Source organism: Megalobrama amblycephala, linkage group LG13, assembly GCF_018812025.1.
Source record: "Megalobrama amblycephala isolate DHTTF-2021 linkage group LG13, ASM1881202v1, whole genome shotgun sequence".
Classification (NCBI taxonomy): Eukaryota; Metazoa; Chordata; class Actinopteri; order Cypriniformes; family Xenocyprididae; genus Megalobrama; species Megalobrama amblycephala.
Window position 1 is genome coordinate 39,662,454 of NC_063056.1, and position 25,014 is coordinate 39,687,467.

Here is a 25,014-nt window from a genome sequence, read left to right on the forward strand (position 1 = left end):
GCGTGTATGGGTGTGAGACAGGCGTGTATGGGTGTGAGACAGGCGTGTATGGGTGTGAGACAGGCGTGTATGGATGTGAGACAGGCGTGTATGGATGTGACACAGGTGTATGGGTGTGAGACAGGCGTGTATGATGTAAGACAGGTGTGTATGGATGTGAGACGGGCGTGTATCGATGTGAGACGGGCGTGTATGAATGTGAGACAGGCGTGTATTGATGTGAGACAGGCATGTATGGTTGTGAGACAGGTGTGATGGACGTGAGACAGGTGTGTATGGATTTGTTGACTGAACATGGTGAATTAAATGGAAGGGTTTTTTTTTAATTATAATGTTTTAATATGTTATGTTATTTTCGAAAGATTATGCTGTATATCAGTGTTGATTTGTTTCTAATTTTTCTTTCGTTCTGGGCTGTGTTTCCCAAAAGCATTGTGAGCCCAAGTTGATCATGAAGACCAATGCCATCAATGTTCTCTACGATCAACGTAGCACACAGCACTGGTCAGTTGAGCGCGATACACGCTTGGTTGGTTTGCTCTGGTTAATGGATGTGATGTCATTGGTCCGCTTTATGCTGCAATATTCCATAAAAATGTGAAAACACAAGTGCAGGGCTGATGTTCGGCCGTGGTTTCGATATAAGGCCTTTACAATGAATCAACACATGCAGGCATAGTTTCCGCCATCGCTAGTGCGCAAAAACATTTCAGCTCTGCCAGAAAAATATACAAGGTTCAAATCTAAACAGGACTCTACCAGCATGTCAGGCGTGTTTTTCCTGCTAATTGTTTTAGCAAGCGTGCCTCAGACTATGAGTGATTAATCAAAGCGAGAAAAGCCGACCATCAGCTGTGGCATGTTTTGCATTTCCTGTACTGCTGGATTGTCCATTATTAGCAGTTAATTGGAACCTTGTTTGGCAAGAATGAGTCGGACAGGACATTCATGGAGAGGAATGAGAGGATGTGTGTGTTCATCACTGCTGAATACTGGAGCTCAGCGTTTATTCTCAGATTGTGTGGAAAGCTCATGTTGTCTATATTCATGCTGCTATTTCCTTCTTTCTGAACCGTTGAGAGAGCAGAGTCATGAAATATGTGAATTAAAATGAGTGTAGTGGAGCAGGGAACGTCTCACTAGCGGAGCAAAGACTTTGAGTCGCGGCCAGAACGGCCCGTAGCAGCGAGTGATCGATCTGCTCATTCCTGAAGAACCCAAACCTGCCATCGAGCACAACATGTCAGTTGAGCAGGTGTGTGTGTGTGTGTGTGTGAATCTGTGGTGATGGTCAAGCATTTATACATGTTTCTTCAGGTCAGCAGGTCCACAGGAGATGGTCAGTATCTGTGAATGAGAGCTTGTCCATGCGTGTCTGCAGAACCAACCTCAGGGAGGAAATAGTAGTAAGACCTGAAAACACAGCGGAAAGGCTTGTGGGGTTTTTTATGGAAACGAAAATTTAAACTTCAAGCATGCAATCACCACATTAAAGCGGCGTGTTCTGGAGCTGACCGCTGGCATGCTGTTCCTCTGCCAGCGCGCTGCTTTTCATTAGACCTCCCGATTTTTTCAGTTGATTTGGCAAATTAACTTACAAGAGGCAGAACACACCATTCAGACTGGAAACGAGCGTAGCAGCAAATTGCGTTTATCAAAAACACACTCAAGAACTGTTTACCTTATGTGATCTGATGGTGGAGGACTGAGGAAGTGCAGCGGGGAAACAGAGCAAACCTGTAAACCTTCACTTTATGACTCGACTCCATTAGTGATATCTGTCATCAGTGATCAATCAAGCTTCAAGTGGACACACATACACACACACACACAGGTTTGTTTTGCTATCTCAGTGAGGTCTCTCCATAGGCGTAATGGTTTTTATACTGTACATTCTCTGCCCCTACTCTACCTCTACTCCTAACCCTACCCATCACAGAACACATTCTGCATTTTTACATTTTTAATAAAACATTGTTTAGTGTGTTTTTAAAACTATTTTAAATATGAGGACTCATGAAATGTCAAGATTCAGTCTCTCTCTCACACACACACACAATGAACACACACTCTCTCTCTCTCACATACACTCACACACACACAATAAACACACTCTCTCACACACATGCACATACTCACACACACATTAAACACACACACTCACACACACAATCTATATATAGGGTGAACTTATATTTCATGCTGACTTATTTTTGAGGTAAATATGATTACGGGCTCATAGGGATTTATTTCATGTACTTTAGATCTGCAGGATTAATAATTAAAGACAGTGATCTCGATTCAGACTGTCAGCCATCGATCACAGTGAATGACTGAATCTTGATATTAATTGATTCAAAAATTAAAGTTAATAAATATTTGTACTGTAACTAAAATAAAACGCATCAGAAAAGATTTAGTTGTTTTAAAGCATGCAACGTCAACTGGCGGCCCACGGGCCAAATCCGGCCCGCCAGAGATTTCCATCCGGCCCCCAGAATAATACTGAATTCAGGAATAGCCTTGTAAGAGGAAAAAAGTTTAGGGCTGGTCCGAATACCATTTTTTGAGCTTCGAAGCTTCGGTAGTAATGAACATCGACTCTTCGGAGAGAGGGGCTGAACATATTTTTCTCTCTAATAAAGGCAGGAATCTGTGTCTGTATGTCCGTTTGCATTTTTATTATTTCGAGAACCGTTCATCCAATCGACTTCACAAGGCAGTGCAGTGTCGCATTTGGTGCAATATAGATGGACACGCGAGACGCGACACATTCAGAATTAATAAACTTTTAGTAAACTACAGTCAGAACAGCGCGAGCGGGAAGCGGCGCACCTCACGCGGGCAGGGCTTATGCTCCGAGAACGGACACTGCACTAGTGATATAAAACGCACACACACAGGTCTGTTAAATTAAGCAATACTTTTAAGGTAGTCTAATATTTTTCTGACTAACAAATTGGCACAGTAAGGGTAGATTTAAATAAAGAAAAACGAAATTTAAATAAAGAAAAAACGAAATTTAAATAAAGAAAAAACGAAATTTATATAAACAAAAACGAAATTTAAATAAAGAAAAACGAAATTAAGTTAAATTAAAAACAAGATTAATTTAGATTGATAATAACGGGTAAAAATGCTAATACATTTTGTTTCTATTATTGTATTTTCCACAGTGTCAAAGCAACAAAACACAAGCTCAGACATGCACTTCGGTCCATACAAACTCCGCTGTTCTGAACACTCCCGTTGCTGGAACACGCGTCGGTTCTATTTCTAGCATGCACGCGTTTTCCGCGTGGCTCGAGCGCGCCTGAGACGCGTGTCTCAGTGTGCAAACTCCAACCTGTTAAATATGGGAGCCGAAATAAAAACGGACACGCCACGCAGCTGAGACGCTCACGCAGCCAGTGTGTCGCCGGCCTTATTCAAGGGGGAATGAGAATCGTTTCGCGGGGGATCCCAGGTGTGCAAAAAATAAAAATTAAAAAATATTCGAATGTCAAATTTTCAAATCGAATACCAACCCACCGAACGAATATTTGAATATTCGGGTCCGTTCCATATTTGTTTATTTTTAAATCTAACGGAAAAAAAAAACCTTCTGAAAAGTAGCTTGTGCCATAGCCTGCCTTCAGTCAAGAATGACGATAAACGCGTTCTCTCATTGAACATCTTTTATTGTTTCACGTGCTCATTTTTTTCACAAATGTCAAAATTTTCCTTGCCTGGGATTAGCGCACAATTGCGTGACAGTGATGGACAGCTTGACAGCCTCACAAATATGAAGCCTAAAATATCGCTATCGCCCCCTGGTGGCTTGCTGCAGTACAGGTAATATGTAAAAAATAAAATACATTTGGAATTAGAATTAGTATATCAAATAATAACATATTAGGATACAATTCAAATTTTATTTTATATTACGAGTATCTGGCCCTTACAGTGTCTGCAGAGAAAAATTCTGGCCCTTGGACAAATATAGTTGATGACCCCTGTTTTAAAGTGATTGCTCTTATAAAGAAAAAAATCATGATTCTCAAATAAACCAGCTTGTGTCGAGGTGTCAGAGACGAAGATAATCGTCAAATACATTTACACAGATTCCCCTCGTCCTTCCTCTTCCTCTTCCTCGCTTTCTGCACTGTTTGATTTGACTCACCTGAAGTTCTGATTGTGTGTGAACGTTTGGCTGATTTTGAGTTCAGGTTGTGGAGACGTGTGATGGTTTTTGAACGATAGGTACAAAGTTTTGGTGAAAGAAAGATTTAATAGATTTTAGTAGTTTATAGAAACAACCATCACCAGGATTGAATAATCAGCATACACACATCTGTGAATATCTGTGGATTTATGTGGTCTGTAAAGTGTTTCGTTGCTGATGAGGAACTTGTTTGCTGAGATGAGCTCGTTCCAGAGATCAGATCTGCAGCTCAAGTAAAAGTCTCCAGCCCGTATTTGCCAAAGTCGTAAATTCGTGAGTATCAAGTTCTCATCTCTGTTCATTTCCTTTCTTCCAAATGAGCCTTGTGGACCAGAAGCATCTCTTTTGTTCCTCCTTCCAGACTCAGTCATGACTACATTGTTCCGAAATCCTGCGAAGATCCTGGTCCGCTCCAGCTGTGCGGCGCAGGAAACGCTGGAGATAATGATGATGTTTTAACACGGTTCTCTCGCGCTCTACAGCAGCAATCTGTTAAACGTTGACCTCGGCAGGTCAGGCAGAACTACTACGTCTACTGTGCCAAAATCTGTAAAAGTCCAGCGGCCTTATTTACGATTTCATTTATAATCATCAAGTGTGCCGTTACAGAGGGGGCAAGCAATCAATTTCACCATTTAGAGCCGTAATGCATCCATGGCGACATTAGGAGGGATTTATAAATCTAGCAGTCGAAGTAATGCTGGACGTGGAGCTTTTACAGGCAGCTGTAAGCGAGCGGCGAGATCTGCACGGAAAAGCGCGGCACATCCCGAGGTCAGTCTCGGAGAATCCCTCCCACCGAGGCGTTTCTCTGCCGCACATGTGAAATCCATCCATCCCGGCAGCGTTTATAAGCTGCTCTCGCTTGCACCATCAAATGGAGAACATATTGGCAGAAAACATGGGTTCTCTGAGAGCCCCTGCCGAAACAGCTGAGACGTCTGTATCACATTCCGGCTTCAGCCTCCTTTTAATTGCTTGGCCACATGTCAAAGGAAGTTCTGACTGACCTGCTGAAAAACTCTTAAACTGGACAGATCCAGCCGCAGTCGGGCCCCGGGCCTCCAGAAGGTGTTTAATAAAGCCCTGGTACATCCTAAAGCCCGCAGCCCCATAAATCAGCTCTCGTACTTACACATCCATGCGGCCCGTCTGCATGTATCTGCGAAGCGACGTGTGCCAGAAGGTTTCGCCGATCACAGATGCTGTCGCAACGTTTCACTGTGACTGAGAGCGGTCATGACATCACTGTTCTCTGCAGAGCTGCTTATAGCTGATTCGACTTTGTTTCATAATTGACAAATTTTGTAAATGTTATTGAACTGAATCAACACTGAATTGAAGGTCTTCTGTAGAGCTGCTTTACTCCTGAATCTAAATTTGTCTCGTTTCTGATGACGTTTGCATCGATTCTGTTATTTTCCTGTTTATCACTGTGAAGCATATATTAGGGGTGTAACGGTACACAAACATGATTGTTTGGTACAGCAGTGGGTGAAAACTAAACATAAAATTGCTTCTTTTTTTCTTCTTTTTTATTAAACAGTGGTTTATTGATGACATTGTGTCTCTCTCCTTAAATTCAGTAATAATTAGTAATTTCTTAAGGATAAAAAAATCAATCTCAGCTAATGCTGTAAACTGTATACAGGGAGCACTTTCTTGCACATTACTTATAATATTAATAAACTATTACATTAAGTTGCTATTTATTTTTAGATATAATAATCAACACTCAAATAAAACATGTAAATTGCACAAGGCAGCTTTTGCATTAACTTCTAAATCCAATTATAAAATGAGTACTCCAATTCATTTTTAAAATATGATTATTTACACAGTTACTGTCGTAACTTGTTTTCCTGACAAATTTATTTAAACATATTGTAACGTAGTTTGTAGATGTGGGAAGAAGGAGGCGGGAACCGGTGAATGCTCAAACAAAACTTTAATTCAAAATAAACAGATAGAAAACGAAAGTAATGCTGGCAGACCCTCGCGGACGTCTGCTGGCCACACAAACACAATAAAATATAAAATAAATTCCAGGTCTGGTCCTCTCTCATCCTTCACTGTCGTCCCTCCTCCTTTTATGCCTCCGGAGCTCCTCTGTGAGAGACTCAAGGGCGGTGTGCCTCACAACTCTCGCGCCACCGGCCTCGCGCTGTTCCCTCACGGCTCTCGCCCGCCCTGTTCGCCACACATATATTAAGTAATTAAGACATTACTAACAGGTAAAGTAAATATAATTAATATATAAGTTAATATAGTGCATATATTCCCCTCTAGAGTTCAGTTCTCTAGTGAACTAACATGCTGTGGACACTAAATGACTTACCTGAGGTAAATGTAATGCTACGTGAGATATTATTCTCGTGAACTACTCCTCGAAGAAAACATCTTTGTATTCTTTCATGCTAGAGTTGTACAAATGAGGGTACTTTCGATCTCTTTGCACAATCTCATGTCTACAGTATGTAGGCCTCCATTGTCACTGTAGTTTGCATGCGTTCCAGTCTGTTCTGTTTATGCAGTTTTTCTTTGACTACCTTGTTAATCGATGCCCCCAGGGCACGGGTGCCACCTTGTGGATAAAGTGATTAGTGCAAAAAAATTAAATGCGCATGTGCGACCTTTATGTACAAGTAAGCATGGTTACAAAAATCCAGCTGTGAGTACAGTACGTGCGTACTCTTCTGATGACAAAATTTGTGTTGCACACTGTACGCTGTTCCTTGCGTACACGTAAAAAGTGAACTATACTTTGGGCTTTACACGTAGATATGTATGCATATACTGCCTGTTCTTCTGCTCTTTTCCCTGTTGTGGTGGTTAGCAAACAGCGTTGCATTACCGCGTACGCCCCCTACTGGATTGGAGTGTGGATCGCCTGTGAATAACTGTATTCGTCATCTGACTGTATGCACCGAACCGTGATGTCCTAATATATATATAATGGGGACTTGACTGGATTAGCTGACGCAGGGGAGGTTTGTGTTTTATTGCGCCATGCAGGTTCTGGTTATTGGCGGAGTAGGTCTGAGCAGAACTTACCCACCTCCATCTGACCAGCGGCCGCCTCTCTCTTTCTCTCTCTCCTGCTGTCATGGTGCCGGTGCTGGTATATAACAGCTCATTTGGACCTCCCAGAACCCATCCACAGCCGCCAGCGTTCCACACCAGAAATCATTTCTCATTCACGTCAGTGTCGTAAACAGCTTACACTCCTATTAAAACCACAAATACCTTCTCAGAGTTAAGACATTAGACATTAATAAAACAACATTTCCTGTGACTGTGAGTACAATATTCAGAAGCACATTACTGTGAGTGACTCAAACGTGTCTGATTCTTTCCTGTGAATGAGCCTCTCGTGGATATCACAGTGCTTTCCAGCAGCAGGAGTGTATGTTACGTTTGTGTGTGTGTGTGTGTATGTGAATGCTTGTGTAATTCCTCCACTGATGTCTGAAGGTGTATCTATCAGATCCAGGTGCAACTCAGGGTTCATTCAGCCATATAAAGACCATCTAACAGGCCAGTAAAGCATCCACCGTCTACAAAACTCACAGACCTGTGACGCTGTGGACAATGACTGAAACTCATTTTCATTGAGAACATATGCCGTATTTTTAAGATGGAAGAATGAGGTTTTACAGATGCTAGTAACATGGCCTTCAAATGAAAGATTGGTATCAAAGAGCACACCCAGGTTCCTAACTGACGACGAAGACTTAACAGAGCAGCCATCAAGTGTTAGACAGTATTCTAGGTTATTGCGTGAAGAAGTTTTTGGTCTAATAATTAGAATCTCTGTTTTTTCTGAATTTAGTAGTAGGAAATTGCTAGTCATCCAATTTTTTATATCAGCTATGCATTCCGTTAATTTTGTGAATTGGTAAGTTTCGTCAGGGCATGAAGAAATATAGAGCTGAGTATCATCAGCGTAACAATGAAAACTAACGCCATGCTTCCTAATGATATCTCCCAAGGGTAGCATGTACAGAGTGAAAATCAACGGTTCTAGTACTGAGCCTTGCGGTACTCCATACTGAACTTGTGATCGATATGACATCTCTTCGTTTACTACTACAAACTGATAACGGTCAGATAAGTATGATTTGAACCGTGCCAATGCAGTTCCACTAATGTCAACGCAATTTTCGAGTCTATTTAAAAGAATATTGTGATCAATAGTGTCAAATGCAGCACTAAGATCCAGTAACACTAATAGAGAGATACAACCATGATCTGATGATAAGAGCAAATCATTAGTAACTCTAATGAGAGCAGTCTCAGTACTATGGTATGGTCTAAATCCTGACTGGAAATCCTCACAGATACCATTTCTTCTTTCTAAGAAGGAGCATAGTTGTGAGGATACTGCCTTTTTTTTAGTATTTTTGACACAAAAGGTAGATTCGAGATCAGCCTGTAATTGACTAATTCTCTGATCCTCACTGACGCCTCTTTCTCTCTCTGTCTGTCGTTCAGGTTAATGAAGTATCGTGTGGGATTTTCAGATGTGACTCACAGAGACAACGTGACGGGAAATGCTGCAAACAGCAGGCGAGGACGATTCACTCCTGATATCTGCATGCTTTTGTTTCTCACTGAATGTAAAGCTTCACGTGTTTCTTCTGTAGTTTTTTCCAGAGCATAATTGATACAGGAAGTAAATGACTTATTAATGACTTATAAATGACTAATTAATTAAAACTACAAATGATAAAACATTCTTATTCAGGATGTGTTATTAAAATATAATAGTGTTTCAGATCTCTAAAATCAAGTCAGATTTATTTCTACAGTGCTTCATACAGTACAAATAATTTCAAAGCAGCTTCGCAGAAATAAACAGGAAAATAACAGAATAAATGATGCAAACTTCATCAGATATGAGACAAATTCAGATTCAGGAGTAAAGCAGCTCTACAGAAGACAAGAGAGTCATTATTCAGATCAAGTTCTGTTCAGATTAATAATATCACTGAATATTGAGTGTCTGTATAAACTCATTGTGTTTGTTCAGATGTTCTGGTGAACTGGGGATGGTTGAATGTGTGGATGTGTTGTGAACAGAGGCTTGTACCTGAAATGTCACGTTTGGGGGTGTTTTGATCGCAGCCCCCTGAAGCGGCGCAGGATGAGCTTGTAACCACAGCAGGTTCGGCTGACATCCTGTCTCACTGTCGCTGCTCCGTCTCACTGAACCTTCAGGAAAGGCTGCTCGCCACCCTTCAGCATATTCCAGGTAAATATCAGCTTATACAGAACTTCTATTTTTTGGTCTTTCTCCTTAATGCCAGTGAAACGGATCGGAATCGTGTGTCGGGGCCTTTGAGAGAATGTGATGAGAGTGTTCATCACTTCCTGCTGGAGATCCCAAGACAGACTTGGATATCATTAAAACAAAACGGCTTGCCAGCAGTGCTGTCATACGTGAGCGTGTGTGTGTGTGTGTGTGTGTGTGTGTGTGTGTGTGTAGCAGCTGCTCGACGACCGCTGGTCTGTTTGTGGAGCTGTAAGCGGAACTTTAGTGGCTGATTGTTCGGCAGCCATTACAGAGAGTGTGTGTGTTTCTGTTGTGCTTCTGCGGAGGATCAGTGTGTGAGAGAGAGAGAGATTATAGACGGTGTGTCCAGACACACAGATATGTGTGCTCATAACTGACCGATTAGTGGGTATTACTGATCAGAGGACAGCTGACACAACTCAACATGAACTTTACGTCTAAAATTAAACTGTTTCTGTACAGCACTGCTCTCATTTGTCAGTCTGGTTAACAGCGTCTGATAAATGAGTAAATGTAAGATGTATATCATTAGAAGAATTTATATTAGATCAGGTTAGTTCTGTGTGGATGTGTTGCTAGAATGATCTGTGCTGTGAACCAGATCAGATTGACTAGTTTAACCCCGTGAAGAGAGACCAACGTGTTCAACGAAGACCAGGAGTCAGATCTGAAGTTCAGTTCGTTGACAGAGTTCTCACATTTCCAAAGGCTGTTGAAATGAGTAGGAGGGTCACTGAAGAAACTAGGACAGAAAAACCAAAACAGACCTGTGGAAGATCAGCTGATGTCGTTTCTACAGGTTCTGATAAGAAAACAGTACAGATAACTCTCGAAATACATCCACACAGAGCAAACCTGATCTAATATAAACTTATACTAATGATTTATATTTATGTGTGTGTGTATATATATATATATATATATATATATATATATATATATATATATATAAAATATAATTTATTTTAAATCAAATAGATATACTGTGTCTCTTGTGTAACAGTGTTTGAATTCTCAGGACGTTTGCGTTTTCATGGTTTGTGTCTTTCTTTTGTACGCAACCTGTTGTATAAACTGCAGGACTTGTTCTGTTGTTTAAACAAAATAAGCATTATTGATGTAAAAAGTGAAAAGAATTATATATAAATATAATAAAAAAACTATATACACTGCCATTCAAAAGTTAGGAATCTGTAAGATTTTTAATGTTTCTGAAAGAGTCTCTTTTGCTCATCAAGGCTGCATTTATTTGATCAAAAATACCAATATTATTCCAGTGTAAATCAGCTGTTTTCTATGTGAATATATAGTTAAGTGTAATTTATTCCTGTGATCAAAGCTGAATTTTCAGCATCATTACTCCAGTCTTCAGTGTCACATGATCCTTCAGAAATCATTCTAATATGATGATTTGATGCTCAGAGAATATTTATGATTATCAATGTTGAAAACAGTTTCAGTTTTTCTTTTTTTTCAGGATTCTTTGATGAATATAAAGTTCAAAAGAACAGCATTTATTTAACTTTACTATCACTTTTGTTCAATTTAATGCACCCTTGCTGAATAAAAGTATACATTTTTTAAATTTCTTTCAAAAACAACAAAATCTTACTGACCACAAACTTTTGAACCATAGTGTAAAATGTTACAAAACCTTTCTATTTCAGATAAATGCTGTTCTTTTCAACTTTCTATTCATCAAAGAATCCTGAAAAAAATTGTATACAACTGTTTTCAACATTGATAATAATCGTAAATGTTTCGAGCAGCAAATCACCATATTAGAATGATTTCTGAAGGATCATGTGACACTGAAGACTGGAGTAATGATGCTGAAAATTCAGCTTTGATCACAGGAATAAATTACAATTTACTATATATTCACATAGAAAACAGCTGATTTACACTGGAATAATATTTCACAATTTTACTGTATTTTGTTTGTTTGTTTGTATTCTCATTCAAATAAATGCAGCGTTGGTGAGCAGAAGAGATTTCTTTCAAAAACATAAAAAATCTTACCGATTCCTAACTTTTGAATGGCAGTCAGGGTTTTATATATATATATATATATATATATATATATATATATATATATATATATATATATATATATATATATATATATATATATATACAGTTGTGCTCAAAAGTTTACATACCCCTTTCAGAATCTGTAATTTGTTAATTATTTTAACTATATATTTTAAGGGATTATGCAAAATGTGTGTTATCTTTTATTTAGTACTGTCCTGAATAAGATATTTTGCATAAAAGATGTTAACATATAGTCAAAAAATAGCTATATTTATAAAAATGACCCATTTAAAAATGTACATACCATTGATTCTCAATACTGTGTGTGGTTACCTGATGATCCACGACTGTTTGTGTGTTTTGTGATGGTTGTTCATGAGTCTCTTGTTTGTTCTGAGCAGTTAAACTGAGCTCTGTTCTTCAGAAAAATCCTCCTGCAGATTCTTCAGTTTTCCAGCATCTTCTGCATATTTGAACCCTTTCCAGCAGTGACTGTAGGATTTTGAGATCTGTGTTTTCATACTGAGGACAACTGAGGGACTCAAACTCAACTATTAAAAAAGGTTCAAACATTCACTGATACTCCAGAAGGAAACACGATGCATTGAGAGTCGGGGGGTGAAAACTTTTGAACAAGATGAAGATGTCCAAATTTTTTCTTATTTTGTTTAAATATCTAATTTTTTCATTTAGTACTACCCATCGGAAGCTACAGAAGATACTTGCATGTTTCTGGAAGACAAATTAAGTAAAATTTATTTTGATCTTCAAATTCAAAAAGTTTTCACCCCCCGACTCTCAATGCATCATGTTTCCTTCTGGAGCATCAGTGAATGTTTGAACCTTTTTTAATAGTTGTGTTTGAGTCCCTCAGTTGTCCTCAGTGTGAAAAGATGGATCTCAAAATCATTCAGTCACTGCTGGAAAGGGTTCAAATATGCAGAAGATGCTGGAAAACTGAAGAATCTGCAGGAGCTGGAGGATTTTTCTAAAGAACAGAGCTCAGTTTAACTGCTCAGGACAAACAAGAGACTCATGAACAACCATCACAAAACACAAAAACAGTCGTGGATCATCAGGTAACCACACACAGTATTGAGAATCAATGGTATGTAAATTTTTAAATGGGTCATTTTTATAAATTCAGCTATTTTTTGACTATATGTTAACATCTTTTATGCAAAATATCTTATTCAGGACAGTACTAAATAAAAAATAACACACATTTTGCATGATCCCTCTTATTTTGTTAAAATAATTAACAGACGGGCTGATCTGAGTATTTCAGAAACTGAATTTTGGGATTTTCAGGCACAATCATCTCTAGGGTTTACAGAGAATGCTGTGAAAAACAGAAAATATCCAGTAAGTGAAAGTGCCTCCTTGAGGTCAGAGGTCAGAGGAGAACGGCCAGACTGGTTCAGCTGATAGAAAGGCAACAGTAACTCAAATAATCACTGGTTACAGTCGAGGTCTGCAGAAGAGCTTCTCTGAACACGTCCAGCCGTGAACAGATGATCTTCAGCAGCAGAAGACACACCGGTGACACTCCTGTCAGCTGACAACAGTAAACTGAGGCTCAGTTCACACGGACTCACCAAAACTGGACAATAGAAGACTGGAAAAACTGATGAGTCTGGATTTCTGCTCAGATGGCCAGAATCTGGTGTAAACAACATGAAATCATGGATCTGTTCTGTCTTGTGTCAGCAGTTCAGGCTGCTGCTGGTGTAATGGTGTTTTATATATTTTCTTGGCACACTTTGGGCCTCTTAGTACCAATTGATCATCGTTTAAACACCACAGCCGACCCGAGTATTGTTGCTGACCGTGTCCATCCGTTTATGACCATCTTCTGATCGACTTCCAGCAGGACAACGCACACATCACAAAGCTCAAATCATTTTAAACTGGTGTCTTGATCATGACTGTGAGTTCACTAAACTCAAACGGCCTCCAGATCTCAGTCCAGTAGAGCAGCTTTGGGATGAGCTGGAACGGGAGATTCACATCATGGATCAGCAGCACCTGCGTGATGATATCATGACATTATGGAGCAAAATCTCTAAGGAATGTTTCCAGCAGCTTGTTGAATTTTCATGTGAAGGCTTTTTAACTGTACCAAGACCAACAGAACTGATACAGTGTACATTATACTGCAATAGTACAGAAACTGTCCTGTGTCTGATATATGAGCAAATGTTTACAGTAATCAAGCTTGTTTTTCTCATCGTGCTGTCCAGAGAACGATCGTGATTATTCCAGTTCTGCTCCGTGACCGAGAGGCGGCGCTCTTCATTCATAGAAACAACATCAATCTCGCTCCTTTTTCTGCACATCTAATGTACATGGATAAATAACTCTAACAGCAGTGGAGTAACGTCGAGATTTAGTCGAAATAACCTTCTGTTTGGAAGAGTTCATAAACATGAAGCTTTACTGATATTAACTCTGTTCATCATATAGCGGTTCTTTCACAGGCGACTCAGATTCATGAACGCGATTTAAACACAGAATAATAATTATTTATTTCATTTAACTTATTTAGACTATTATTAAAATGTTTTTATGAATTATTTCATTTTTCAAGATAAAAGCGTCTGTTTTGCATTTTAAAACCATAATAAATCTATAGGCTATATTACATTCCTGGAGAAAACAAATAAATAAATCGTCAGCTTTAATTCTATTTATTATTTTTAACATGTATAAAATCAATAATAGCACGGAAAAATACATAGTTCATAATCTTATGTTATGTCCATTTTAAATACATTCTGATCAGATGATTATTTAAAATGTAAAGGTGTATTTTGCGATGCATGTTTAGTTTCTCTTCGTTTACAGGATTACAGATTTCACTAATCTGAACTAAAGCTACAAAAAACTAAAGGTTTTGTAACATCTTTAAGTATAAAATAGGCTTTTCTCGAACATCAACTTTTAAATGACAACTGGTTTAGTTTGCGTTTAATTAACTTGAATTGTTTTAGAAGCAGAAGTGATGATCTTAAGGTGTTTTAATGTTTAACGTGAGATTCATCTGTCGGATCATCGTGACAGTAAATAAATCTGTAACAATTAGCCTAATTGTGCCGAAAAAACACGATTCAATAAAGGCCTTACTTCAAAGGATAGTTCAATCAAAAAAATTATAATGATGTCATCTTTTAGCCTACTTGTTTGACTTTCTTGTTTTGGACCCCATTGACTTTAATAAGAAAACTTAATCTATCGTTTGCATTCTAAAGACATGATGACAGAATTATCATTTTTGACTGAACTGTCACTGGAGAAATGAAAGTGTTTCCTCGCGTAATCACAGACTGCAGGAGTGTGTGTGAGCTGTCAGATGCATGTTGCCATCAAACACATGTAAGTGTGTGTGTGTGTGTGTGTGTGTGTGTGTGTGTGAGGGGCGGGTCGATCGGTGAAGCTCCGCCGCCCGAACTAGAACAAGAACTCCGCGATCCGGAGATCCAGAGCAGGTCCAGATCCGCGGACTCTCCCACAACACTTCTGAACTTTACCATGTTTGAACTGTAGTTATGAATTCGAGCTGAAGTTCCTCGGTCTGTGTGGATTTACAGTCAAACGGCGACCTTTGCATTGTGGGTGAGAGACCAACTTTATTTAATTTCACAGAATTGCTCGAACTCTCGTGCAGACATTGGGTTCGGTTCTGTTTCTAGATCCAATGATAGAAGGACAAATATACGCGCTCGAGATTAAACGTGTTGTAAATGTTAATTAAATATGGATCCTGTAGTACGATTTTATGAAGCGGTTTTATTCAAAGAACGTGAACAAACATTTTAAATGTTTTTTTTAATGATCGAAAAGTTCGATTGTCGTGATTAGTGAGTTCTGATCACATCTGGAGCAAGAAATGGATATTAATAGAAACACACTCTGTCTTTCTTATAAAGGTCAGCGAAATATTCTTGAACAGCTATAAATGATCGGTCATTTATTTTAGATTATGTTGATAACATTTTTTAAATTTCTGCATAAAGATAGGCAGTCTGATATGTGATGAACTCTAAAATGACTTCATGTAGGTGTGAGACAGGTTTAATATTAGGCCTGATCGAGACTTTCATGAACTCTGTAATGAGGGGGGGCAAATTATCCATTCAAACCCAGCGGTTAGATTTCATTTCGCTCGATTGCCAAGATTGTTTCGCGATTTTCTGCCGAATATTATATGCATAGTGTGTGAACACACACACACACAAACACAAAAACAATGTGTCGTAATAACCTGCCTGTATTAAAAGTGTTTCATAACAACTTGTTTAAATAGCGATACCGAACGGCACAGGAAAAAAAAAACTGAGAGAAAAAAAGCAAGAGCATGAAATAAAAATCTGTGGATAATAAAATTCTGACCGCATGAACCAATACTTTACATGTGAGAATCCCACAATAATAAATAGTCTTCTGTAAAAATATATTTCCTGAATATGTTTTTGCAGGTATATATATATATAAAAAAAAAAAATTATGAAAAATGTGATCTGATTCATGACTGCTTGTTTGCTTGTGTTTTCTCAGGATCCTGCTCGAGTTCGGTTCCGATATGGGCAGTAAAGCGTTACCGGCCCCGATCCCGCTTCACCCGGCGCTGCAGCTCAACTACACGTTTCTGCAGACGCTCAACACTTTCCCCGCGGCCGTGGATCATCTGTACGGGCTGAGCTCGGTCCAGAGCATGCAGATGAACCACTGGACTCTGGGCTACCCGCACGTTCAGGGCCTCGTGGACCCTCGCTTTCCGTTCTCCGCGGCTCTTCCCTTCGCCGCGCATATTTTCCACCCCAAACACGGATCCGTGACGCGCGTCGTTCCCGCGCTGCACAAGGACAGACCGAGATTCGACTTCGCCAACCTCGCGCTGGCGGCCACGCAGGAGGATCCGCCCAAGCCCGGCGATCTGTGCAAACTCAGCGGCGAACTGGGCAAACTGTCCCCGGACCGCAAGCCCGCGCGCGGGAGACTCCCGTCCAAAAGCAAAAAGGAATTTATTTGTAAGTTTTGCGGGAGACACTTCACGAAGTCCTACAATCTGCTGATCCACGAGCGCACGCACACGGACGAGCGGCCGTACACCTGCGACATCTGCCACAAGGCCTTCAGGAGACAAGACCACCTTCGAGACCACAGGTGTGTGTGTGTGTGTGTGTGTTAGGCTACTCTTAAAAATAAATGTTCTTTATTGGCATCGATGGTTTCATGAAGAACCTGTTTTACTAAAACTTCTTCATAGTGGAAGAGTGTTCTTCACACTGAAGAAAAATTGTCCACTGAAAGGTTCTTTGGGGAACCAGAAATTTTGCTCCTTTGAAACTTTTATTTTTAAGCGTGTGCATGTGAGATGTTGTTGTTAATTATGTTCTGCGCGTGCTCGCATGACCGAGGAGATCCATCTTGATTCATTCTCGCTTGTTTTCCAGATACATTCACTCCAAGGAGAAACCGTTCAAATGTCAGGAGTGCGGGAAGGGATTTTGTCAGTCGCGAACTTTGGCGGTTCATAAAACGTTGCACTTGCAGGTAAATTGTCATAATTTGTACTGCACAAACACGCACTCTTGTTCGTTGAGCTCTGAGTAAAGTGTCATGGGGCTGCACGGGTATTCATGATTGTTGATTATTGACTATTCTCGTGCTTTTATCATCTGGGCCTCAAATGTTGACAATCAAGCTGATATACATAGGCTATTTGATGGAAAACTAAAGGGAATAATCCTTTGCTTGCTTCAAATCTGAACAGGAATCTCCTCACAAATGCCCCACATGCGGAAGAACCTTTAATCAAAGAAGTAACCTGAAAACTCACCTTCTCACCCATACAGACCTCAAGCCTTTCTCCTGCGGCCGCTGCGGGAAGGTGTTTCGGCGCAACTGTGACCTGCGACGCCACAGTTTGACACACACACCACAGCAGGACTACTAACTAACTAGAGAACTAACAAATCAAACTCTGATCTCGAGCCTCTGGCGGACAGACAGACACGAGGAGACGTCAAGCACCTAAACAGACTCTGTGAACTCATGTAAATAAAGTGTTTATTGTTATTTTTATTATTACCTGCATCTGAACTCGAAGTCGTTTCGATCTGTGTTCACATCTGGGAGTGAATTCATTGTATATTAAAGCAGACTGCTCAAAATGAGCACAGGATTGGTGAAATAATCTGTTTCAGCAAAGACAATAAAGTATGATGAAATGAGACGCTATAATTCTGTAATAAAAGAGTCTCTCTTTTTTACTGTGACTGGAGTTTTGTAAGAAAAATATCTTCGTTTCTTTTTTTTACGTGTTTGCAAGAATATTTCATTTTCAAATTCTAATTAAATGTCCCGAGATTACTAACGTAAAATCTCATTTATGAGATGGTTATTTAATTTTAATTGTTATAATATTTATTATTAGTAGCCTATTTCATTTCAGTTTGAACTTTCAAAGTAAAGCTAAAGGATTGTGTAAAATGTTAGAAATCGCAGGTTTTTTTTTTACAATAATCGGTTACAAATATTTTATTGTCTGAAATGTACATGTCAGTTATGACATTGAAATTTTAACACTTATTTATTTTTGTTTGCCTGTGAACTGAGATGATTTCACTGCAGAATCACTGAAACAGCTTTTTATTTAATCTCGCTTTAATCAACAGCAATACAACCGATTCATGCTTTCATCTTTAAAACACGCGATATGGGTTTATGATACTAATTCTTATTTAAAAAAAATAAAAAAGGTACAAAGTGAAAGTCACACATTTTGTAAACGGAAAGAAAATCTTAATTTGTCACAGACGGACAACATTTGGAAGAAAGGAAATGTTTTAAATATAAATCGACACGCGTGAATTATGAGCCTGTGAAATTAAACCCGCGAAATAAATGACAGATTAATTAGTGAATGAGGTTTAATCATTTCGCAATTCATATAAAACACAAGACGCTTTGGAACAGGAAACTGATTCCCATCAAAGGCCCGTGATTCAATATTCCACAAAATCTCAAAGGAAGGACATAAAAATAGCAGTGATATTAATGGACTGGCGGCTCGTTTAAACACATCGAGCATCTGCTGAATAACATCAGTGCGATTCATCTGGAAAAACAATATAAACCAAATCATGGATTCACTGATTCTGAAATTCAGCCCTGGAGAAAAGCCATTTAATGCGGATTTATGTGGAGTTGAATATTTGTGTGTTTGTTGAAATAATGATTATGAGTGTTTCATCAAAAAAATGTTGGCAGTATTTTATTAATGATTAGCCTCTAGTCAGGGTTTAATATATATGTTTAAAAAGTAGCCTATATATAAAGCACAATAACAACAACAGTATTTGACCACTGTGCTGTACAAAACCATGCTAAAAAATAGACATAAAAATGAATATAGACAATTTAGACCGCAATGCAATGAGGAAGACATTATCTAAACACTATGAATGGATAGCTAAACATATAAAAATAATGGCTTTTTAATAATAATAATTATTAAAAAAGCATTGTAATATTAAGTATTGCCAGTGTCTAATAATAAATTAGTAGTCAGTGTTTAATGGGTAATTATTGTATTATCAGCACTGATTTTTTATAAAATGGCGTTTCAAGCGCAGTTTCGGCGGGAATTTCTCAGTCGAACTATAGATTTTATAAACCTCAGTTTATCTTCTTCTTCTTCTTCCATTAACAGGGTGAATTACATCCTCATCCTCCTCCTTTAAGAACTGCAGAATTAAGCGCGTGAAAAATTAATTCCTGCACTGTATAATCAGTGATTATCGGTGTTTAGTAATAATGATGAGCGTATTGCCAGTTTTTAATTATTATTTGTATATAATCCGTGTCTCAGTAATGATTATTATGGGCTATTCACACAGAACGCGTTTAAAAACGCAAGACGCGTTAAACTTATTTTAACTTGAGCGCTGCGTTTTTAACACCGCGTCAGGCGCGTCACGCGCGCGTCTGTCAGTCAGTCAGTTAATCTGAGTTGTTTGTGTTAGAAATGAGCTGAATGCGCCTTAAAACTAATTTGACAAACTGCACTGAAGCGCGGCTTTTGCGCGCACGCACGCACGCATCTGTCTCCGCGTCAGCTCTGTGCCGGAAGTGACGTGTGGACGCAGGCGGTGACGCTGCGGTGCTGTGTATGCGGAAGTGATGGACGTGTTTGTGTTTCTGCAGCAGCCTGACGCGTCGGATGAAGCTGTAAGTGTTTGTTTATGTGTTTGTGAGTGTGTGTTCGGCTGATGTTGTGATCAGGTGTGTGTGAGAGACACTGAGATTCCGCTGATGTCGGTAGCTTTAAACCATATGTCAGTCTGTGTCAGTGAAGAAATTAAACACAGGGTCAATTAATATGCATATGCAAATGTGACCCGTGTCTCTCAATGCAATAAAGCCCACATTTAATCAGGCATGGAATAAAGCCTCTGTTTGTAATGACTCGTAATACATTCTGGCACAGTTTGTTTGTTTGTTTTTAAGAATATAGTGCTGTAACACTGTTAATAATCTTCTGTTATGTTTCATGAAAAGCAGCATCAGTGTTTGATTGACAGATGGGGGATTTTCATTTCTCTTTAACTTTCTGAGCTCAGATCAGATCATAATACAGACACACACTGTCAAGAGGAGATTAAAGGAATAAATAAAGAAAACAGCTGCTAACATTTATTGAAAAGCTAAATAAAAGAGACCTGAAAAGTAATGCGATCAAACAGTTTACAAATATCATTTATTTGAATAGGCTAAATGACTGCAATAAGTGATGATAAACTTTATTAAATGCTATGATAAAGTTTATTAAATTACATTCACTCTTAATCTTATGCCTGATATGCTGAAAACTGTCTTATATTTTCAATTCATAATGGCAAATTTGACCAAAAAAAGAGTAGTTTGTGTATCTTGAATATTACTGTCTGTCATTTAACATTTATATTGTAAAAAAAGTTCTGAAATATTTGACAGTCAGTAATTAAAGCTCCGCCTTCTTTGATTTGATTGGCCGTTTTGACATTGACGGACAGATGAGAGACCACAGTTATTTAATTGACATGAGTTTTATTAAGTGTTAACAATGAGATGATGTGGTTTTTATAATCAATTATCACTGCTTTTGTCATTTTTTACAAGATGGACAAAAAAAAAAGTCATTCGGTTTAACCAAAACTTCAGTTTTACCGAATGACACTTTTGGTTACATCGAATGACGATATTTTCAAACGATGCTAACAGGCTGATATCTAGCAAAACAATCAAACATTTTATATTTAGTACAAGTTTTTAAAATATTACATAATTTTCCATGTTTTATAGCGGTTGCACCGAATGACCTGATGTTTCGGGACATGCGTATGATCAAGAGAAAACATGAATTTATCAAATTTAGTAACTTTGCTTCATGACCATGTGGTCCTTTGCAGGTGTCTGAATGATGTCACATCCTGTCACATGATACTGACCACATGACTTGATCCAAAATGGTCCTTTATATTGGTTACTCCGAATGACATCAATGAAATTAATTTTTCTGGACATTCTTTCTCATAACAAAGCAACGACTTCTACACATAATTTTAATACTATTTTGCACTATGTTGATATATGATGTTATAAAATCATGCCAGAATAAAAATATATACATTTATTACATTTTAAGATATTTTAATCACAAATGAAACGGCTGTATTGGCCTTTGGACGGTTAAACCGAATGACCTTTTGACTCTTTAAAATCTTTAAAATACCTTTATATGTAGAAAAATATAATTAAAACCTTTTGAATTGAATAAAAGAGATCTAGCTTACATACTTTGGATGTCATATCTTTGTTGTTTATTATTATTAAGGCCTTTGGACATAAAAATGACCCGTCACGTCATTGACCCGTATACTGTGACAGAACAGCACACGTCACACGCGTGTTCAGCGTCAGTGCGATCGATCGATCGGTCATCAGGTGTTTGAGTGACATTGATCTGTTCTGGGTTCAGAATACTGTCAGCGAGGCTTGAGTCACATGATTGTTCTCATGCCAGACACCTGCTTATGATCTATTAGATTGATGTGTGTGTGTGTGTGTGTGTGTCGCAGGCATGACGTCCCGTCAGGATGCTGGAGTCGTATGTTTCTCCGCTCTTGATGAGTTATGTCAACCGCTACATAAAGAACCTGAAGCCGTCGGACCTGCAGCTGTCGTTATGGGGCGGAGACGTGGTTCTGAGCAAACTGGACCTGCGGCTGGACGTGCTGGAGCAGGTGAGACTCTTCCTGCAGCCATCGGGGCCTTCTGAAGGTCCTGGAAACTGCCATCCAGAATCACTGAAATGAAGCGTTTGACCGAACGAGCTGGACATCTTCTGCTCTCAGGAGAATAACGAACTGATGTGACTTTAGTGCCGCTCTTTCCTCCTGGTCATTTCCTGCGCTCTTGTCTTCTGCTCTGAATGAATATGAATGCACTATGAATCTCTCGTTTTTCTTCCCTTTTTGTTTTCACATTTTTCAAAACCGCTGTTAAAACTCTAATCTAACCCTGACATGTGATGTAATGTCAAAATGAACTGATATTTTCAGCCGTATTCCTCAGAAGGTTTGAAGCTCCTCGCTGTCCGTCTGTCTGCTGACGCTCGGATACATTAAACACAAGATTCGCTCTGCTCTCTTGTTTGGGCAGCACTGAGCTGCAGCAGTGTAATATCTGGAAGGGATCAGTGTGTCATGTTGTGAGAATGTTTGGCTCCGCACTCACTCTCAGAGTTTGATGCAGGATATTATTAGAAGCAGCTTGCGTCGTCCCAAGCGGGAGTTAAACTTTCCTCAGTGATCTTGTATTAAAGCGGCTCGCTCTGGAAGCGTTTGAAGCCTGTAAATTCGTTACTTCTGTACGGTCTGTTTGATTGAGTCGAGCCGGCGTTGGTTCTTCTCTGCTCTGACTGACAGACTGTGTGTGTGTGTGTTTGCAGGAGCTCAAGCTGCCCTTCATGTTCCTGAGCGGACACATCCACGAGCTGCGCATCCACGTGCCCTGGACCAAACTGACCTCCGAGCCCGTGGTCATCACCATCAACACCATGGAGTGCATCCTCAAGCTCCGAGACGGAGCCACGGTCAGTGTCCGAGCGGAGATATCACACATGGGTCATTCCGTGTCAAATCAACCAGAGGTCTCGGCTCAAATTTTTGATTTTGTTAATAATTTTTCTGTAGAAAGACAAACATAATTAGTGATGAAAGCCAAAATATTAAATGTCACAGATGAATATTCCATTGTTTTGTAGATGAGGGTCAAAATGACCATTTTCACCTGAGATTTGGAGCCAAATTAGAGGAGTGTAAAATGACTTTCTAAAGATGGCAGCATCATTATTTTATTTCTACACAGAGATTGGTAGATCTATTAGTGAAATCTGTTGACTTTATCAATCTTTGTTTCATTATATGCCAACAGTGACAGTTCAAACATGGCAGAAAAACACTTCTGGTGTTTTTTTCCTCAAGTTTGCATGTCTGTAACTCAAGAAGTGTTAAAGATATCTTAATACCCTTTTAGATTCTGGTTCTGAACAAACTTTCCTTTTGGTATCTTCATTTTAAAGGCCCTCGGTGGTTCAGCCCCAGAGATATGGAGATCTCAACGTGGCTCCATGAGTAAATTGTACACATTTTCAGTGGTCAAAAACCAAATGTGGGGCACTTTACACACAGCTGAAACTTTTTTATTTTAAAGAGGAATATCTGAAGAACAAATAATGTTGAAACTAGAAATGTATTGTGTTTTTCTATCAACTCAATTGCATAGAATATACTAGTTACAGGCGTGCAAACTTGAGGAAAAAAGCACAAGAAGTGCAGATTTTACTAATAGATCTACCAATCTCTGTGTAGAAATAAAATAATGATGCTGCCATCTTTATACAGTCATTTTTACACTCCTCTAATTTGGAAAATGGTCATTTTGATCCACTCTACAAAATAGTGCATTACTTATTAAAAATACATCTGTGACATTTAATATTTCGGCTTTCATCACTAATTATGTTTGTCTTTCTACAGAAAATATTAACATAATCAAAGATTTGAGTCGAGGGTTTGAGATACGTGACGTTCAGAGCGATCTGTGTTTGAGCATCTGTTATTCACCGCAGACACTCTTTAAACACTTTCTTTTAACAATATTTTATTGGTCAAACATTATGAAGACAAAATGGGATTGGGATTTTTCCATTACAACAAAAATAAACAAAATAAGTCTCTTATGCTGATCAAGCCTGCATTCATTTGATAAAAATACCAAAAAACCCCAGTAATATTGTGAAATATTATTACAATTTAAAATAAATGCATAAAAAATAAGTTTATATCTTGCAATTCTGAGAAAAGAAGTCAGAATTTTAAGATGAAATGTTGCAATCATCTTTTTTATTTTTTATTCAGTGGCGGAAACAAGTTTTTTATAATATACAAACATGTATAAAAATGACAAAAAAGACCTTGTACCTCCATACAGATAAAGTAATAGCCTCTTTAATTGTTTTTACACTCTCGTTATCAATCATTAGTATGAAAGAATTACCATCAACCTTTTCTAAACTCATTCCACAGTGTGTGAAACAAACAAGAAATATGTTTCATGCAATCTAACAGACCGTATTTAATTTCTGACGGGAATGAAAGCGAGAACAGAAGAATAACCACATGAGTCTACAGTCTTACAGATGAAGTTCTTCATCTTCATCTGTGGTTCCATGAAGAACCTTCAACATCCAGGGGATCTTCCCATTGCACAAAAGGTTCTTTATAGATGGGAAAAGATGATTAAAATGTTCTTCACACTAAGAGCTGTTCACTGAAAGGTTCTTTGTCGAACCCAAAACGGTTCTTCTGTGAAAACACCCTGCTGGAACTGTTGTTTTTTAGACAAAATGTATATTCAGTTGCTCATCGAGTAAATCTGGTGTCTTTCACGTGATGTTCGCACAGAAATGTGACCGTCTTCCTTTATCTAGAATAGTTGTGGCTCAACAAAGACTGTTTTATGTACAAAATCATTGACATTATTCTATATTTCCTTTTAGAGCTTCTTTACTGCAGAATCTGAGTGTGTCTCTTGATTCTGTTGTGAAACGATCTGTACTGTATAAAGCGCTGTAGATCTAGAATGTTCCTCAGAGTCAGAAGCATGTTTTCATGCGCTCGAGCGGCGGAAGCGCGCAGGGAGTCGTCGTGAGGAGGTCCCGCGGCCAGATGGCCAGTTAGAAACACATTTAGGAGGGAAGTCAATTAGAGCTGATTATAGCGGCTTCTGCAGAATAGATCTGGAACACATGCGTGTTTCGCTGCTCTAACATCAGCTACTGCCGTCTGCGTGTTCCTGCCGTGTGGAAACGGTACCGTATGTGCGGCACTTACTGTCGTCGGGACGGGTTTAGTTCAATTCCCAAACA

The 25,014-nt window shown here is 38.9% G+C and overlaps 2 protein-coding genes across 5 annotated transcripts in view; both read left to right on the forward strand.

The window, feature by feature from the left end:
- Positions 1-17,780, forward strand: part of osr2 (odd-skipped related transciption factor 2) — a 30,792-nt gene extending 13,012 nt beyond the window's left edge. The window contains exons 4-7 of one of the 4 annotated variants that reach the window (XM_048153332.1): positions 8,699-9,458; positions 16,095-16,703; positions 16,994-17,093; positions 17,314-17,780. In XM_048153332.1, coding sequence (XP_048009289.1) covers positions 16,120-16,703; positions 16,994-17,093; positions 17,314-17,496 — 867 coding nt within the window. In that variant the 5' untranslated portion in view covers positions 8,699-9,458; positions 16,095-16,119 and the 3' untranslated portion in view covers positions 17,497-17,780. Of the gene's footprint in view, positions 1-8,698; positions 9,459-14,961; positions 15,153-16,094; positions 16,704-16,993; positions 17,094-17,313 lie in introns of those variants that run through there. The other 3 variants (XM_048153336.1, XM_048153335.1, XM_048153333.1) reach the window with 3 other exon arrangements.
- Positions 17,781-19,618: 1,838 nt separating this feature from the next.
- The window catches only part of LOC125243561 (vacuolar protein sorting-associated protein 13B-like), a 115,421-nt gene continuing 110,025 nt past the window's right edge, over positions 19,619-25,014 (forward strand). Inside the window, 3 exon segments of the mRNA XM_048153301.1 lie at positions 19,619-19,772; positions 21,662-21,826; positions 22,534-22,677. Of these exon segments, the coding sequence (XP_048009258.1) occupies positions 21,680-21,826; positions 22,534-22,677 (291 nt within the window). The 5' untranslated portion in view covers positions 19,619-19,772; positions 21,662-21,679.